At 39.2% G+C, this 18,511-nt stretch overlaps 1 protein-coding gene across 1 annotated transcript in view; it reads right to left on the reverse strand.

The window, feature by feature from the left end:
• The window catches only part of LOC100552287 (tetraspanin-36), a 38,360-nt gene that overhangs the window by 2,698 nt on the left and 17,151 nt on the right, over positions 1-18,511 (reverse strand). Inside the window, exons 2-6 of the mRNA XM_008120453.3 lie at positions 10,913-11,104; positions 8,270-8,344; positions 7,020-7,115; positions 3,450-3,608; positions 421-504 (exon numbers count right to left, since the gene is read on the reverse strand). Of these exons, the coding sequence (XP_008118660.1) occupies positions 421-504; positions 3,450-3,608; positions 7,020-7,115; positions 8,270-8,344; positions 10,913-11,104 (606 nt within the window). The remainder of the gene's footprint in view (positions 1-420; positions 505-3,449; positions 3,609-7,019; positions 7,116-8,269; positions 8,345-10,912; positions 11,105-18,511) is intronic.

The following is an 18,511-nucleotide window of genomic DNA, read 5'->3' on the forward strand; positions in this document are numbered from 1 at the left end:
ACTATCAGCTCCAGCTCCATGCGGAGACATGAGAGAAGTCTCCCACAAGGATGGTAAAAACATCAAAATATCCGGGTGTCCCCTGGGCAACGTCCTTGCAGACGGCCACTTCACTCACACCAGAAGCGACTTGCAGATTCTCAAGTAGCTCCAGACACAAAAAAAAGACCTGCACGTATATAATAATAATAATAATAATAATAATAATAATAATAATAATAATAAAACTTTATTTATATCCCGCCACCATCTCCCCAACGGGGACTCGGGGCGGCTTACATGGGGCCATGCCCAAAACAATACAATGTAAACAGCATATTAAAAAAACAGCACAGCACAAAACAATAAGCAATACAGTAAATAATATCCATTACAAAATAAAACAAGGAGACAATGAATATCTTTAAAATTTGAGCATACCTTCACAATGGCAAAGCCGAGGATGACGACCATGGCATAGCTAAGAACACTCTTTAAGACTGATTCCAATTTGTCTTCACAACCCTACAGGGACACAGAGAGGGAATAGTGACACAGCTCACAATACATTGTATCATTTCCTCCAGAATAAAACATGAAAGAATTTATTCTTTGATATTTTAGGCACTCACTTGGAAGCTTGAGGCTGGGGATATGAAGGCTGAGACTTGACTGTGAGATCAAATTTTTCCTAGTTACTATTTATTTATTTATTTACAGTATTTATATTCCGTCCTTCTCACCCCGAAGGGGACTCAGGGCGGATTACAATGCACATATATATGGCAAATATTCAATGCCATCGGACAAACAACATACAGTATAGACACACACAGAGGCATATTAACATTTCCAGCTTCGTAAGGGTATGCTCGATTCCAGACACAGGGGGAGCTGTTGCTTCACCGTCCACTAGTGACACCGAGTACTGTACTTCCTCATTCTTTTCCCAATGCTGCTGGCAGTTTTATGGTGTTGTAAATTAGTTAAATTAGCCTCCTGCATAAAGGGTACCTAAATTTCCTAGTTGACAGATGGAACTGTCTTTCGGGCTGCTTAGATAAACAGCAAGCTGGACTATTTAATGATCGGGGGCTTAACCCGACAACTATGCTGCTTGTGTAATTCTCGTAGCTATGAGAGGAGAGGTGAATCCTGCTTGTACCCTTGGGCTTTCTTTGTTTGCTTCTGCACTATCTAACCCTTGGTAATCCATCTTCCTCAGCCTGGGTGGGGCACCCAAATCCAAGAGCCTCATATAAACAACAATTTGTTGGCCAAGGGATATTCTGGGAAGAATTAAATTAGGTGCTCAGTTGTTCTTTACGATCTAAATGGATGCAGGACTGCATAAACAAAAAAAGTTGGAATGCATCTCTGCTATGTACTACCAGCTGCATTGTTTGCTACCAGTAATGTTTATGGTATAGCAGCTGTTAGCAGGGTGAAGAAGATTTCGGAGTTAAGGAGAAAATATACCAGCAGTTAGAGAACGAAAGGTACCCTTTATTGTGAGAACTCCATTATAGATAGGAAAGGTAACTGGGACCTGTTCTAAGTCTGCCTCCATCCTAGGAAGGTTGACAGGGAAGAATAGAGAGCCGCATGGGAGAAAGACCCCAAGAATAACAGTCTATTTCATGCAGAGGAGGCACAATACTTTCCATAAGGAGTGGGTTTCAGATGTCCTAAACTGTCTAACCACGTCTTCTATTTACCACGGTCACTGTGAGGCTCTCTACTTGTGCAAAGCATTGTTGCATTTCAACCGTGGGAACACATTTCAGAATCTGACAATGAAAGGTCTCTTGGGTACGCCTGGTGCAAAAAAAACTTGATGCAATTGAAGGAAGAATAGGAAATATATACAGCCAGCACTCCACATTCATTGGGGTCAGGGGCACAGTAAAAAAAAAAGGTACAGTAGTGTCTCACTTATCTAACATTCGTTTATCCAACATACTGGATTATCCAACGCAGTCTGCCTTTTAGTAGTCAACTAGCTGTGCCCGGCCACGCGTTGCTATGGCAAAGTATGGTGGTATGGGAAATAAAGTATTGAGGAATTGGTGGTAGTTAAGGTCAAGGGTAAAGGTTTTCCCCTGACATTAAGTCCAGTCGTGTCTGACTCTGGGGGTTGGTGATCATCTCCATTTCTAAGCCAAAGAGCCGGCGTTGTCCATAGACTCCTCCAAGGTCATGTAGCCGGCATGATTGCATGGAGCACTGTTACCTTCCCGTATACCTTCAGGAGATATTATTTTTTAAAGCTTGTGAATATACAATATTTCTGATTGTTGTTTTTTTTTTTGTCTGTTGGAGGGACGTAGAGTCTACACTGCCATATAATCCAGTGCAAATTAGATAATCTGTGGAAGAGGCCTAAGTGAAGCCTAACTCTGCCTGTCCCATGGGCTGAGTCGGTTGCTAGGAGACCAAGTGGGCAGAGCTTAGCCTTCTAACTGGCAGCAATTGGATAAAAACAATTATTGCTCTCCCTCTAATTAGGACTTTGTTTTTTTTCTTTTTGTTGTATCAACCTAGAGCTGTGGATGATGGGTTGTGTTGTCAAATTTCGAGGTTGGGGGGCCTGTAGTTTTGTTGTTTTGTCCGCTGCCCTGATGCCATCACTCTTTTTATATATATAGATGTTTTTGTAGTCAATGTTTTCAATATATTGCGATGTTTTGGTGCTAAATTCGTAAATACAGTATCTACTACATAATGTTACTATGTATTAAACTGCTTTTTCTGTCAATTTGTTGCAATACATGATGTTTTGGTACTTAATTTGTAAAATCATAATGTAATTTGACATTTAATAGGCTTTTCCTTAATCCTGCCTTATTATCTAACATTTTTGCTTATTCAACGTTCTGCTGGCCCGTTTATGTTGAATAAGTGAGGCTCTACTGTATTATTTTTTTACTTGAGAGCACATCTCTTTGGGAATCTCTAGGTCCTTCTGCACAACTCTGTGGTCTAGCAGAAATTAAGCACAGAATTGAGCTGGAGGCCCTGGAGATTCCTAGAGAACATTTTAATCAAATCCATGAATAACACTATGTAACACAATTAGAAAAAATCTGTTCCTGGTTTGAAAGTGTTATTTCCTGTTTAATTGTGCTCCAATTACTTTGAAAGTAGTTTTTATACTCCAGAAACTTCATTTTTGTGGCTGCCATTTTTAACTTTTCAAAGTGCCATTTTTAACCTCTTGTTTAATAAACTTTTCCCATGTTTTTATGACAGAACCAATTAGGAAATGACATTTATAACCCAAGAACAAAATTCATGTTACATAGCGCAATCCAATCTGCAAACTTCAAATTGGAGGGCCAACTGTTCATGTGAAAATGAACAAAGAGGCATCTTGGAAGAGAGACCTATTTAGGGAGAAGTTCACATCTGTGTTTCTCTTCAAGTGCACTGTTACCGCCATACAGTTCAGGGAAGTTGTCTGCTCTTACCTGCGCATTGAGAAATCGTGGCTCACTCAGCCGTCCAGTGCAGTTCTTGCCAACGTCGTGCTTGCAGCAACTCAAGGGCACGGTGTGGTTGCTGCCAGTGGAATTGTACCACTTGCTGCCAACCCAGTCTGTGTAATTGTGGATGCCACAGCACTGCAGCTGCAAGAACATCATGACGAGATGAAACCAAAGCCAGGATTCACACCACTCACTTTCAAGACATGTTGCACTGTTTGAAGCAACTACATTATATATTAATAAATATTAAAGCTACAAACTGAAAACATTACCATTATGTTTTTTTAAAAATATGGAACCAGATACTGTGCATCAGGAAAAAAGTAGTGCAGTGACTGTCCAGAATGTTGACAAATGCTTTACTACAAAGAGGAGGCAATACTAAACCTTAATGCTTATTTTTTTGAAATCATATCAGAAGCAAATTGAGAATTGAGAATATACTGCAAGTCACTTCTGGTGTGAGAGAATCAGCCGTCTACAGAGACGTTGCCTGGATGTGTTACCATCCTGTGGGAGGCTTCTCTCATATTCCTGTATGGGAAGCTGGGGCTGACAGATGGGAGCTCACTCCATCTCACGGATTCGAACAGCCAACCTTCAAGCAGTGAAGCCGGCACAAAGGTTTAACCCATTGTGCCACTGCGGCTCCATCTTACACTTAATGAAGATCATGTTATAATACACCTAACAACACATAACACATACTCAAAGCACACCCAGTGCAAGCATCAATAGTAGTCCTATGCATTTCATTATGATATTTTATAAATAGACACATTCCGTCACAATAATGGGGCGAGGATTAGAATGACCAGCAAAAACATCCTTAAAAAGTCTTGTCTAGGAACCTTTTATGGTTCTGAAGCAAGATAACCATCTATTAAACCAATGCTCTAGTCGATTTAAGTTTCTTCAATAATCATAATAAATACTAGCAAAACTATGAATGCAGTAAATTATGTTCTACCAGATGAGCCTATTTAATTCATTTGTGGCATTTGGTTCTCAGATTAAATGCAAGACAAGGTTCCCATATCTTGGATCTGTTAACAAATGCAGGTGCAGGAAGGTGCAGCATAACATCTTGTTTTGCAAGATTGTTTCGCCAGGCAGAACTAGCCAGCGCCTGCTTCCTCAACCTGCTACCTACAGTTGAGTGCTATACTCCCCACTCAAACATTTTCCTTTATTGATAGTTTCTTGCCAGGCCAGATGCTTCTTTGCTGCTGTCTGCCCCAGCTCTCCACTGATCAGTAAACATTTGGGGAGGGGGTGTGTGTGTCACAGAATCTAAAAAGTGGTTTCATGGGGCTGAGGTGACATAGCCACTCATGTATAAGTCGAGGAAAGGCAATGGAGCCAAAATTGTGGATTTGGCTATGGCCTGTGGATACGTCAAGTGTTATAATACAGAGAGCAGAGAGCACCAGGAGCACACTTCCTCAACCATACATTCAAAAAAGCCAGAACTGATGCTACAATGCAGGGAGTAGACAGAATTGGTGCTTTTTAAAAGTTCTCCAAGAATGGACTAAGTTGTCACTTTTCATCACTCCACTAAGAAAAATAGATGGTTTATTTTATGAGAAGAATTACAGTATTTACACTGACTACTGGATATATCCAGGTTTTTCTAAAAAACCAAAATGTCTACACTTATACATGATTATATAGCGTAGTTCTTCCTGGTAAAAGAAATTTTGTGTTGTCGAAGGCTTTCATGGCCGGTATCACAGGGTTGTTTATTTTATTTATTTACAGTATATATATTCCGCCCTTCTCACCCTGAAGGGGACAAAGGGCAGATCACATTATATTCATATAGGGCAAACATTCAATGCCCATATACACATAGAACCGAGACAGAGACAGACAGACGCAGAGGCAATTTAACCTTCTCCTGAGGGGATGTTCGATTCTGGCTACAGAGGGGAGCAGCTGCTTCATCATCCACTGTGATGGCACTTCCTCATTCCAACGTCGTAAATTAGTTAAATTTGCCTCCCCACTTTATAAGTGGTACCTTATTTCCTACTTGATAGATGCAACTATCTTTCGGGTTGCTAGGTTAGCAACGAGCAGGGGCTATTTGTTATTTTTTAATTGACGGGTGCTCACCCCGCCACGGGCTGGCTTCGAACTCATGACCTCATGGTCAGAGTGATTTATTGCAGCTGGCTGCTCACCAGCCTGTGCCACAGTCCGGCCCTGTTGTATGTTTTCCGGGCTGTATGGCCATGTTCCAGGAGTATTCTCTCCTGACGTTTCGGCCACATATATGGAAGGCATCCTCAGAGGTTGTGAGGTATAAAGAAAGAAGAGAAGCAAAAAGAAATTTTGCTACATCTTCCTACTTCATATTCTGTTAACATTACAGACCTAGGAAACCTGTCCCATACTCAGCCTAGCAAGCTTACATTACAAAACACTACTACAGTGTTCCCTCACTTATAGCTGGGGTTAGGTTCCAGGATCACCTGCAATAAGTGAAAATCCACGAAGTAGAGACGCTATATTTATTTTAATATTTATACATTATTTTAGTAGTTATACACTATTTTAAGTCTTTATCAACCAATCGTATATTGATAAATCGCCTCCTTCTCCTCCCATTGCCGCTTGGGCTACTTTTCTCTCCCTTTGGCTTCTCTTTCCTCCCTTCCTTAGGCTGTAAATTGTAATTTTTTATGATTTATAATAGTCTTTTAGAGTTTACTGAAAAACCGCGAAACAGCAAATCTGCGAAAAGTGAACCGTGAAGTAGTGAGGGAACACTGTATACTGTTGCAAATTGGAATGGAACTGATTCTTTTAATATGGTTAGGCTTTACTTTGGTAGAGCAATCCAGGTGATACACACCTGGTCTCAACTATTTTTCTAAGAGAATATCAGAACATTCATGCCTCCCTTCCTTTTGGCCTGGCTGTAGAGTCAGGCCAGAGTGATTTTACTATTTTTGCTTGTTTTTACTACTTCCAAAGCTTTTAAGAAGAAGAACAGAAGCCTGATGCTGCAAATACATCTTTGGTAAGTGTCCTGGTTAGGAACGGTGAAGAAGAAAACGTGCTTTCAGTCTGGGGAAGCTGTATTGGCTTGGAGGACAATCCTTGGCATTGCTTGTGGATCCATCTTACCACTGGTTGCAAGAAATTTGAGTTTCCACCACTTGTTTTTGTTTTAAAACACCATTAACAATCAAGGCAATGTGCCTTGACTCACTGTGTTTTGATATGATGGTATTGATATGACTAAATCCATTAAATCAGTAACTTAAATAGGGTTCTATCATCTGCTTTCCTTTAAAAATGGAAATGGGTTTGAATTTGGGATGTTTTGCATGCAAGAGCTGGCTCTGCCAACAGACCTATGCACCTTCCCATTATTTATACACCTGGTATATAGCATTCTTTATCATTTCAATAAAAGCCATGTCAATCTGCATAATCTATGTAAAATGAACCAACATATTTAGCATTCCAAAATTAACATAATAGATTATTCAACCAGAGGAGAAAGTTTGCAAGAGTAATGCTAAACAGTTTCCTTACCTCCTGCTGTAGGTAATCTATAACATGGGACTCTTCTGTTTTCCCATCATAGGCCCTGAAGGCTTGCAGCATCGGTTCATGCAAATCTGTTTTTATCTGAAGGAAGAACGATGCATATTTTTGACAAGAACAGTAGACACTCAGCAAAATTACGTGAATTAAAAAGCATGGGTCAACGTACTTTCCAGCCTGAAGAGAAGCACACAATCTGTCCCAACCGTGTGCTACCTGAAAAGCTGAGCCTAGTATAGAGAGAAATTTAAGGGTGGGTGAGCAGTCTCTGACTTTCAGATAGGAAAGCGTGAAGCTATTTACAAGGGCTAGGATAAATTGGGCCTTTTCTCTGTCTTTGAACCAGGAAAGAAAGCTGAAGCTCAGCAGCAAAGCACCCAGTAACCCAGTTGCCACACTGGAAAAAGGCAAAATGGCAAAATGGAGTTAAGTGATCCTTAGAATAGTGAATGGAATAAAATAAATTGTCAGTCTGCATCCCTGGGAGTGTCATGCTGTCTAGACTATGAGATTATGGGAGAAGAAGAAATTGTTTTGATTGTTATTGATACATTAATTAGGCTCATGTTCCAAGCCAAATGGGGATCCTAGATACTCATATCTCGAAATTAAGTGAGAAACGTTACCCAAAGGCAATATAAGGATTCTGGACTGTTCAGGTATAAAAGAAGAGCAGCTTCTCACCTTAGCAAGAGTGCATCTGCATTGTAGAATTAGTGCAGTTTGACACTCCTTTTATTGTCATAGCTCATTGCTATGAAATCATGGGAATTGTAGTTTGGTGAGGTACTAGCACTCTTTACAGACCCTGTAAAACTGCAACTCCTATGATTCCTTCGCAGACCAGAACCATGACAGTCAAACTACATTAATTCTACCACGCATCCTAAGGCACCTTGCCTCCTACATGCAAAGAATCTTGCTTATGACTTCAAAGCACATGCTCTCACTTCACAAAGTTGGCACTATCATTCCCCATTAATTGCCATGATTTAGGAAAAGTTGTGTTCTCAACCAGAAAGCAAGCAGAGTACCTCACCAAACTCTGAATTGGAGGATTTCACATCATTTAAATGTGGAATTGTAGTGCTGTAACTCTGTAGAGAGATAGGACCCAGGTCTGGTATGACCCTATATGGCCTTCTTCCTTTGTTAACAAGGCCACAAGAGTTCAATGCCAGACCCTCCACCCTACTTGCCTCATTGGTCTCAAAATCCACATATATATTTTCACCTACCTTTCCTCTATAAATAAATCCAAGTGCAAAGGCGGACACTTCTGCAATGAAGATCACCAGGATAATGACCAGGAACTGAAATGAGAAGAGAAAGAGAGAGAAAAGAGACAGATGTTGGACATATATATGAAAAGATATTCACCGAGACATTACTTCTTAGCACTTTAATCCCTTCCTACCTTACCTTTTCCCATATTATCCCAATTGACTCTCTGACACTTGTTTATGCATTTTATTAAAGCTTTGGATATTGTGTTTTGTATGCCCGACCCCTTTTATCTCCAGTGGTTGATGCTGTATTATTACTCATTTGTTCTGATTTTAGGTGTTTTATTGTATTTTTAAAATGTTTAAATTGTTTATTTTATTTTATTTATGCTATTGCTGTTTTGTTTTGATATTCGTTGTAATTGCCTTATTCTGTTTTGTTTTGGGCATTGCCCCATGTTAGCCACCCTGAGTCCCTTCGGGGAGATGGTGGCGGGATAGAAAAATAAATTATTATTATTATTATTATTATTATTATTATTATTATTATTATTATTATTATTATTGTTAAAGAAAAAAAGAGGCCAGGTTGGAAGGACATGACTTGCTCAGCATCATTGCCAAGTAAGTAAGTAAGTAAATTTTTCTATCCCGCCACCATCTCCCAGCAGGGATTCGGGGCGGCTAACACGGGACAAAGCCCGAAAACAATAACCAAAATACAACAATTAAAACATTACAAAAGTAAAAACATAAGCATCACAATGCTATGGAATCCTGAGAATTGCAGATTAGTAAAATGTTAGCACTCTTTGGCAGAGAAGACTAAAAACATTACAGAACTGCAACTCACATAATTCCATTGCGTTGAGCCATGACAATTAAAGTGGTGTCAAACTGTATTAATTCTACAGTGTAGATGCACTCCTAGAAACCCCAGAGAGAAAGAAAGATGACACATTTATCATTCATGTTTTGTCCTATGCGACATTATCTGAAGTCCTACTGATTAAGAAGACCATAACTTTTGACAGCAGCATTTGTGCTTAAGAAAATTCAATGGTTATCTGAATCTACTTTGATAACAAAATGTTCTGTTCCTGGTTTGAAAGTGTTATTTCCTGTTTAATTGTGTGGTAATTAGTAGTTGTTATACTTCAGAAACTTCGTTTTTGTGGCTGATGCAAACAATATTGAATTGGTTGAGACTCTATGAGATATCCATTGAAAACTATTGCAAAATGTTCTGCAAGATGTTCCACAAAAACAGTTTAATAAACATTTTCCATGTTTTCATGACAGAATTAATTAGGAAATGACATTTATAACCAAGGAACAAAAATCGTGTTATATACCCTGTTTCTCCTAAAATAAGACATCCCCAGAAAATAAGACCTAGTAGAGGTTTTGCTGAATTGCTAAATATAAGGCCTCCCCTGAAAGTAAGACCTAGCAAAGGTTTTGTTTGGAAGCATGCCCGCCAAACAGAACACCAGAGCATGTAAGATCGGTAAAATCGGTACCATTGAGTGTTGTACATGGAAATAATGGTAGTGACAAGAAATTCTTGATAGGATTCACAGTTTGTCTGGTTATGTTGCTTTGTGATGACAACTACTGTACATTATATAATAAATGTTCGTTTTTTGTTCAACAATAAATGTGAATTCTTCATGGAAAAATAGGACATCCCCTGAAAATAAGACCTAGAGCAGGGGTCCCCAAACTTTTTAAGCCGAGGGCCGGTCCACAATCCTTCAGACTGTTAAGGGGCCGAATTATCATTTGGAAAAAAAAAATTCCTATGCACACTGCACATGTCTTATTTGTAGTGCAACAACAACAACAATGAAAAAACAATACAATATTTAAAAATGAAAACAATTTTAACCAACATAAACCTATTAGGATTTCAATGGAAAGTGTGGGCCGGCTACTGGCCAATGAAATAGTCAGGTTAATTAGGATTGTTGTTGTTGTTGCTGTTGTTGTTGTTGTTGTTGTTGTTGTTGTTGTTGTGTGCCTTCAAGTCATGTCAGACTTTGGCTGAGCCTAAGTCTAAAATTAATAATTTATTTACTGCATTTATTTACTACATTTATATCCCACCCTTCTCACCCCGAAGGGGACTCAGAGCAGCTGTATGTACATACAATATATTATATTATTAGCATAACACAATATTAGCATTATATATTACTGTATTGAACTATACAACTATACTATTATATAATATGTAATATATAACATACAATTAATATTATTATATGGTATTACTATTAGTATTATATTGTATAACATAAGATTATTATCAATATTATATGTATATACAATATATTATATTATTAAAACTGATATAAAAATATTATATTATAAAACTGAGGGCGGGGGCCAGGTAAATGACCTTTGAGGGCCGCATCCAGCCCCCGGGCCTTAGTTTGGGGAACCCTGACCTAGAGTATCTTTGGGAGCAAAAATTAATATAAGACACTGTCTTATTTTCGGGGAAACACGGTAGTGCAAATCTGTCAATAGGTCTAGGTATGAAAGGGGGAGGAAAAGGATGCATTACATGCCTGGAAAAAAGTAGTTCACCCCTTCAAGAAAATAGAATTACTGAATGAAGCATTTCCAATGATGGATACATATACTCACCACTCCCAATCCAACCTTGGACTCTCGGATGGTGGCACAGCAGCCCACCAGCCCAATGATGAACATCACCACGGCCACACAAATGATGATGACCGCGGGTAGGAGGGCGTATTTGTCATGAAGGAAGGGGTCATACTCCTTGTAGGTATTGAGGACATATCCTCCAACATAAGTGAGTCCAACTGCTGCAGCCTTGAAAATAAAAGTACAGTTCATTTCAGCAAAGAACTCAAAAGATGATGTCTTTAGATCATAGCACCCATCTGTTTCCATGTTTTGTATGCTTTCATGTCATTTTCAACTTATGGCATCCCTATGATGAGTTTTTCTCAGTAATGTTTGTGCGAGGAGGGTTGACATTGCCTTCCTCTGAGGCTGAGAGAGTGTGATTAGTCCAAAATCTCCCAGTTGATGTACATTATGGAACCATGAACACCATAATACACCAATATAAATCCTAAATCAGCCCACTTGAAAAATATTGCACGCAAATGTCCATGATCAAATATTTTAAGAAGACCAATTTGGAAGCAATCAAATATGTGAGAAGCAAGGCAGACTCATGTGATACAGTACATGATATTGATTTGTCATATTATGGCTTTAAGACTTCCTCTTCTGCCCAAATAGCTTGGAAATCCCAGAATTTGTAAGAAACTCAAGTTGCAATCAATCCTGCAGTAAAACCCCATTGAATTTTCTGTACATCTGAATTTACATATACAGTAGAGTCTCACTTATCCAACATTCTGGATTATCCAACACATTTTTGTAGTCAATGTTTTCAATACATCGTGATATTTTGGTGCTAAATTCGTAAATACAGTAATTACTACATAGCATTACTCCATATTGAACTACTTTTTCTGTCAAATGTGTTGTATAACATGATGTTTTGGTGCTTAATTTGTAAAATCATAACCTAATTTGATGTGTAATAGGCTTTTCCTTAATGCCTCCTTATTATCCAACATATTCGCTTATCCAATGTTCTGCCGGCCCATTTATGTTGGATAAGTGAGACTCTACTGTATAGGATAATTGCCCTTCTGAAAGGTCAGTTCCATTAAATAGTAGCCTAGAAAGTACAGCTGGTATTTTCCCCATCAAAACAAACATCCAAAATGTTTTAAATGCAGATTTTATCTATAGATCATCATCACCTTTCCAGCATTTTGAGCAAGTGGAAATAAAAATAAGTTTATGTAAATTCTGTCGCTTGGATAAACAGGCAGCCCCATATGGCTTTTGTTTAGAAAATATTCAAGACAAAACACATTTCATCATTTAATTTTAGGGATATCATTTCACTATCCCATTGCATATAATGGGACTTGAGCATTCATGGATTTTGGTGTGCACAGGGGGTCCTGGAACCAAATTCTAGTCAGTGGATACCAAAGGGCCACTTTCCATTCAATAGCATTCAAGTGGGATATTGAGGAAGACTGAAGCATAAAGGTGTGCTTGTATTCAAAAGGTTTACAAACCAAATAAATACATTTGCCAAAACACAATCCAGAGAACTATAAATTTAAAATGTCTACTACAGGGACCAGAGAGTTCCACTACTGCCATATTTTCTCTAAACTTTCCTTTTTCCTCACCTGCAAAACATTACATCATGCAAAACTCTAGCGGGGAAGGACTAAAGGCCCAATGGTTAGTTTGATATGAAAGGTAAAGGCAAAGGTTTCCCCTGACGTTAAGTCTAGTCGTGTCTGACTCTGGGGGTTGGTGCTCATTTCCATTTCTAAGCCAAAGACCCGCTGTTGTCCGTGGACACCTCCTAGGTCATGTGGCCGGCATGACTGCATGGAGCGCCGTTACCTTCTCACCTATTGTTCTACTCACATTTGCATGTTTTCAAACTGCTAGGTTGGCAGAAGCTGGAGTTAACAGTGGGCACTCACTCCGCTCCCCAGATTCGAACCTGCGACCTTTCGGTCTGCAAGTTCAGCAGCTCAGCGCTTAAATGTGCTGCGCCACTGGGGGCTCCTAGTTTGATATAGGACCTTTTAAAGGGCGTTGGGGCATGTTCCTAACTTCACAAAACGTTCACAAAGTGCTTTTTTCCCCTAACAATCATAGACTCATAAGAGTTGGAAAAGAGCCCAAAGGCAATCTAGTCCAACCCATTCTGCGCTGCAGGAAGACACAATCAAAGCACTCCCAACAGAGGGGCATCTGGCCTTTGTTTCAAAACCATAGCGAAAGAGACTTCAACTAGATCTACACTGCCATATAATCCAGTATCTGATCCCATTTTGACCTGGATTATATAGCAGTGTAGATGGGACTTCCATTAAACTCCTAGGCAGCTATGTATTCCCACTGTCAAACAGCTCTGACCATCAGAAAGTTCATCCTAATGTTTTGGTGGAATTTATTTTCCTGTAGTTTGAACCCAAATGCTGTTACTAATGTACCAGAGGACTTCTGTACTCAACCAGTGTAACACAAGAACACATAACTCTAGTCTCATTAGAACTACTTAGGAGCAATTTGAGAACAGTTTGAAAGAAGGCCATTGTGGAGTAATAGTCAGAGCAGTGGGTTATCCATGTTCTAGTATACTCGGAGTCATGAACTCCCTGGAAAATACTGGTCCAGCCACCCTCTCTCAGTCTGAGCCGCCTCATAAAACCGTTGTGAGAAGAAAGTAAAAAGGAGGAAGGAAGGGAGCTATGCATGGCTGCCTGGAGTTCATTAGAAGAAAAGTAGAAATATAAATAGAACTCATAAAATAGATCACTAATAATTTCAGCTTTGCAGGGGCATTACTGCCCACAGATGCTTCCAAAGTGCCTAGGTCATTTTTGTATATTGTATTGATTGGTTAGATTTTTCTGTTTGTGTTGCTTTTAAGTAGTTTCCAACTCATAGGGACCCTAAGACAACCCCATCACAGGGTTTTCTGGGGCTTTGGCTCTCCCCAAATCACCCAGTGGGTTTTTATAGTGGAGTGGAGAATCAGATCTTGGTCTGTGGAGTCATAAGATGTTAAGTGACACTGATTCGGATGAGTACCATGAGGAGGAAGGGCGGCTTTGTTTTAGCCAAACTATGACTATTCCCAAACTCCCCAAAGTTGTTATTAGTCTCAGATGAGAGAACCTGTCATTTGCTAACATAGCAACTCACCCTGAAAATAAACAGCAACTTTGCAGGGATGACTGGGCATGGAGAGCTAAACACAATGCAAATACATCCATCTGTACAAATACACTGCATGTCTGATATTGATTCTTTGCTACTATTTAAAAACAGGCACACACCAGACAGAGTGCAAATCCACATATAACCTATACCTCCTGTTGTGAATCCTCCAACAATTTTCTTTATCTGTTTCATGTTAAATCAATGTGGTCAGTCATACCGCTTATCAGATGAGTTCATTCACTTCTCCACCAAATGGTATCTATTTTTTGCATCATCTTTCAATGATTACAGTCCAAACGTGCATGTAGCTGGCACTATGTATAGTCTTGCGTGATTACCCTATGGATCCATACTATTAATATTGCCCATTTATTTCTATCTCTCAATTATCAGTACACAAACCAGTACACAAATCAGCTGCTTTTAAAATGTTCACGGTTTTGGTTCTTCCTCCCACTTTTCCCCTTAGTCCTCATTATACTCCAACTACTGCAAACTGATTGCTAAGTGTAAAAATACTTTGAGCTCCATTAGGCAGGGAGGAAAAAGCAGAAGAGTCCCCTTTACTATAGATTCAGGCAAAAGCAAACTGAAGTTCCTCCTAATACATTTTACCACCTTGAACACATTCTGATCTCGCTTGGCCATGCATGTCCCAGTTTGTGAAATGTCATATGGCACATGCTGTATGATGTCTTAATAGGCTGGTGCAATCCTTATTTAGAATTTAAATCTTTTGCATCTCTCCTACTTAAGAGCTCATTAATGCCTTGGCTGCTCGTGAACACAGGGTATACTTTCCTCCCAGAAAAGCAGGTTTGCTGTAACTTACTCATTACTGTATTTTCCACAGGCAAAAGGGAGGGAGAGGACCCAGGCAGTGTGTGGGTAGGACTTAAGAACTCCTCTCTTTCTCTAGGGCTGTGTCTATACTGTAGAATGAATGTATTTGATGCCACTTCCAAGGAGTGCTGGTGCCTTACAAAACTGTAACTCACAGGATTTCATAGCATTGAGCCATGGCAGTTAAAGTGGTGCCAAACTGCATTAATTCCACATGTAGATGCACCTGAGATCAGTATTTCTCAAACTTTGATATTTCATCTCCCAGAACCCGTGACCACTGGCCAAGGCAGCTGAGTCTGGGAATCGTTGCTCTAAATCACGTGTCAATCTCAAGGCCTGTGGACCGAATTGGCCTTCCATGTCATTTTATGCTGCTCTCCAGATGCTAGACTACAACTCTTGTATCATGACTAGAACTGATGGGAGTTGTAATACAGTCATATCCCTAAGGCTTCAGGTTTTTCTGTTTAGTAAGGATAGTAAGGATTGTTTAGTCAGGATGGTAAGGATTGAATTTAGATACAAGGCTTGTGGATATGATGTCCGCAAAGTGGATAATCAAAAACAATGGGAGATGACATTCAATATAATATCTGGGAATCTAAATTGGGTATAAGCTAAAGAGCACCAACCACTATGGTCATTTGGCCCTCTGGATACATGGATTCAGCAACCCTTTGAGGACAACCATAAGGCTGATATGGCCCTCCATCAAAATGAGTTTGACCCTTTTGCTCTAAATGTTTCTCTATTCTGAGTATCAAAAGGATGGAGCTCATTGGAAATCCAAATATAATGCTGAGAAACCCCCTTCCCTCCTTCATGGAAAGAATAACTCACATCCTCTTTTCTGCCAAAGCATGAAGTAATGATGTGCATGCACAGCCATATTGTTCAGCTTTCCTACTCTTAATTCTGAAAACAAAAATGATCCTAATTTTTAAATACCTATCTCCCAAATGGCATGCATACAGCCCGCTTTTACATACACCTTCTTTCCTAGACTCATGAACTGAGACTCTTACTAAAGCAGTGGTTCTCAACCTGTGGGTCCCCAGGTGTTTTGACCTACAACTCCCAGAAATCCCAGCCAGTTTACCAGCTGTTAAGATTTCTGGGAGTTGAAGGCCAAAACATCTGGGAACCCACAGGTTGAGAACCACTGTGCTAAAGAGACTACATATGTGCTGTGTACCAAAAAAAAATCTGGAAATAGTGCATAGGGGATAATCTAGTAAACCCTCATTAGGTTCTGGGGCAATGTGACAGCATGAAGAGATGACAAGCTGTAGAGGAAACAAATGCTTTTTTAAAAAAGCTGCAAGGATCTATGTAACATAAAAAGAACAAGGCACATATAATTTGTAGTGGCCTAAAATGTCAGCATTTTATGTCAATAACCCTAATAAAAACAAGCAGCAAAGCCAAGTGGGCATAAAGCACTATTCAACCAAGCATTCTTGAACCAGAAACCAATTTAATTCAGATATGGGGCAGAAATGAGAACGGCTCTCTTAGGCAACTCTCAAAAGCGTTAGCTCAATCCTCCTGGCTAAAAGCCCAGAAACCACTTTGACAGAGTCCTTTCACAGTTAGGTTATTTGCAAATGTCCTCATATATCAAAAGAGGTGACTATTCACAGATAGTTTGCCTCTGGGCAATTTTCCAACTTGGCACCTTCCGAAATGTGTTGGAATACAAATACTATTGTCCCCAGCCCAAGAACCAGGTTTGGAGGTCCCAAATGGGGGCAGCCAGTGAGGAAACTTGAGTTTCTTTGGACAAATGGCTTGGAGGTTATTTGTTTTGTGTTTGGAGGAAGGAAACTGGATCAAGATAGTGGGAGTCTTTCATTCTTTGGAGCTGCTCTTTGCAATGTGCTTATTCTTCAGAATTGGTGCTAGGAGGAATTTCCCCCCTCATGGCAAGTGCAACGAACCTATTATTTTCAGGGACCATCATGCAATAAAAAGTGAAGGCTCTTCCCCTCATGCCATACAATTGATGTGACCTCCCCCATCTCTCTTTAATCTCAATTAACAATAACAGATAAAATATGCTTATCAAGAAAGGAGGAAAGTCCCTGGGAATACTGGGACATTCCAATTCTTTTAGTTTTGATTTTACTTGCATGTTCATGGCTTTGCATCCAAGCTCTTTCTTGTGTTCCTTCCTTAACTGCTTTGCCCCAATTTCCACTAAGCTCTTTTTAATGATTATTCTGGAATTATAGTCAAAGCATTAAAGTGCTTTAATGATAGTATGCTAATGAAACATTAGGGTCATTTTCTTTTATTGCTAGCATTCCTCTTTCACTTGCTTGACCTCTGATGCATTTAGGTTCTTGATAAGGAGGAAATCTTGAAATTTCATGGAAATTATCATTTTAGCTAATTTTTGTATAGCATAACCAGGCAACCATGGAGAAGTATGTTTTATTTTGGACACCCAGGTGACCTACAGTAATTTGGAGGCCATATAGGGAAATGCCATTTCATGGAATTAATTTGTCAATAAAAAATAAATTATGTACATTCAGTTTTATTTATTTTTATCGGCAGAAAATCCCAGAGGACTCAAGCGTAGCCACTGTGCATACTTTCTCCCTTTCACTGAAGTTAAATACCAACAAGCTCATACATATTAACTCATCTTTGCATTACATGTTATCTGTGAGTTGATGCAATCAGTAGTATTAAACAGAATGTGCAAAACAGGACTAATTCTTTCTCTCTTTCCAGTCCAGAAATAGTTTTACTTTGTTATTATATGAAATTATTTTACTTTCATACAGTCACTAACAAATGAATTACGGCCAGCTCTCCATATTTGTGGGAATAACATTTGTGGATTCGATTATTTGTGGAACTGATTAAAAATTTCTCTCAGGATTCTTTAGGTCCTCTAAAGCAATTCTGTGGTCAATCTCCAGGCACAAAAGTCAAGAGGAGTGACAGCCGGGATCTATTTCAGAGCTGATAATGGAACAGCATAACACCTGAACATACCAGCCAGGAGTCTTGGGTATAAGGTAGCCTTTGTATCCATGTTTTTACTATGATTATCATTTTATATTTTATCATGTTTAGAGTGTTAATTTAATGTTTGTGTCTGTATTTTCTGATGTCATTTTATTTTGGTTTGCTGTTTTATCCGGCCTTGGCCCCATGTAAGCCACCCCGAGTCTCTTCGGGGAGATGGAGGCGGGGTATAAAAATAAAGTACAGTAGAGTCTCACTTATCCAACACTCGCTTATCCAACGTTCTGGATTATCCAATGCATTTTTGTAGTCAGTTTTCAATACATTGTGATATTTTGGTGCTAAATTCATAAATACAGTAATTACTACATAACATTACTGCTTATTGAACTACTTTTTCTGTCAAATTTGTTGTATAACATGATGTTTTGGTGCTCAATTTGTAAAACCATAACCTATTTTGATGTTTAATAGGCTTTTCCTTAATCCCTCCTTATTATCCAACATATTCGCTTATCCAATGTTCTGCCGGCCCGTTTATGTTGGATAAATGAGAGACTACTGTATTATAATAAAGTATTATTCGTAACACATATAATTTCTGGCGGC

The sequence above is a fragment of the Anolis carolinensis genome, chromosome 2, assembly GCF_035594765.1.
Source record: "Anolis carolinensis isolate JA03-04 chromosome 2, rAnoCar3.1.pri, whole genome shotgun sequence".
Lineage (NCBI taxonomy): Eukaryota > Metazoa > Chordata > Lepidosauria > Squamata > Dactyloidae > Anolis > Anolis carolinensis.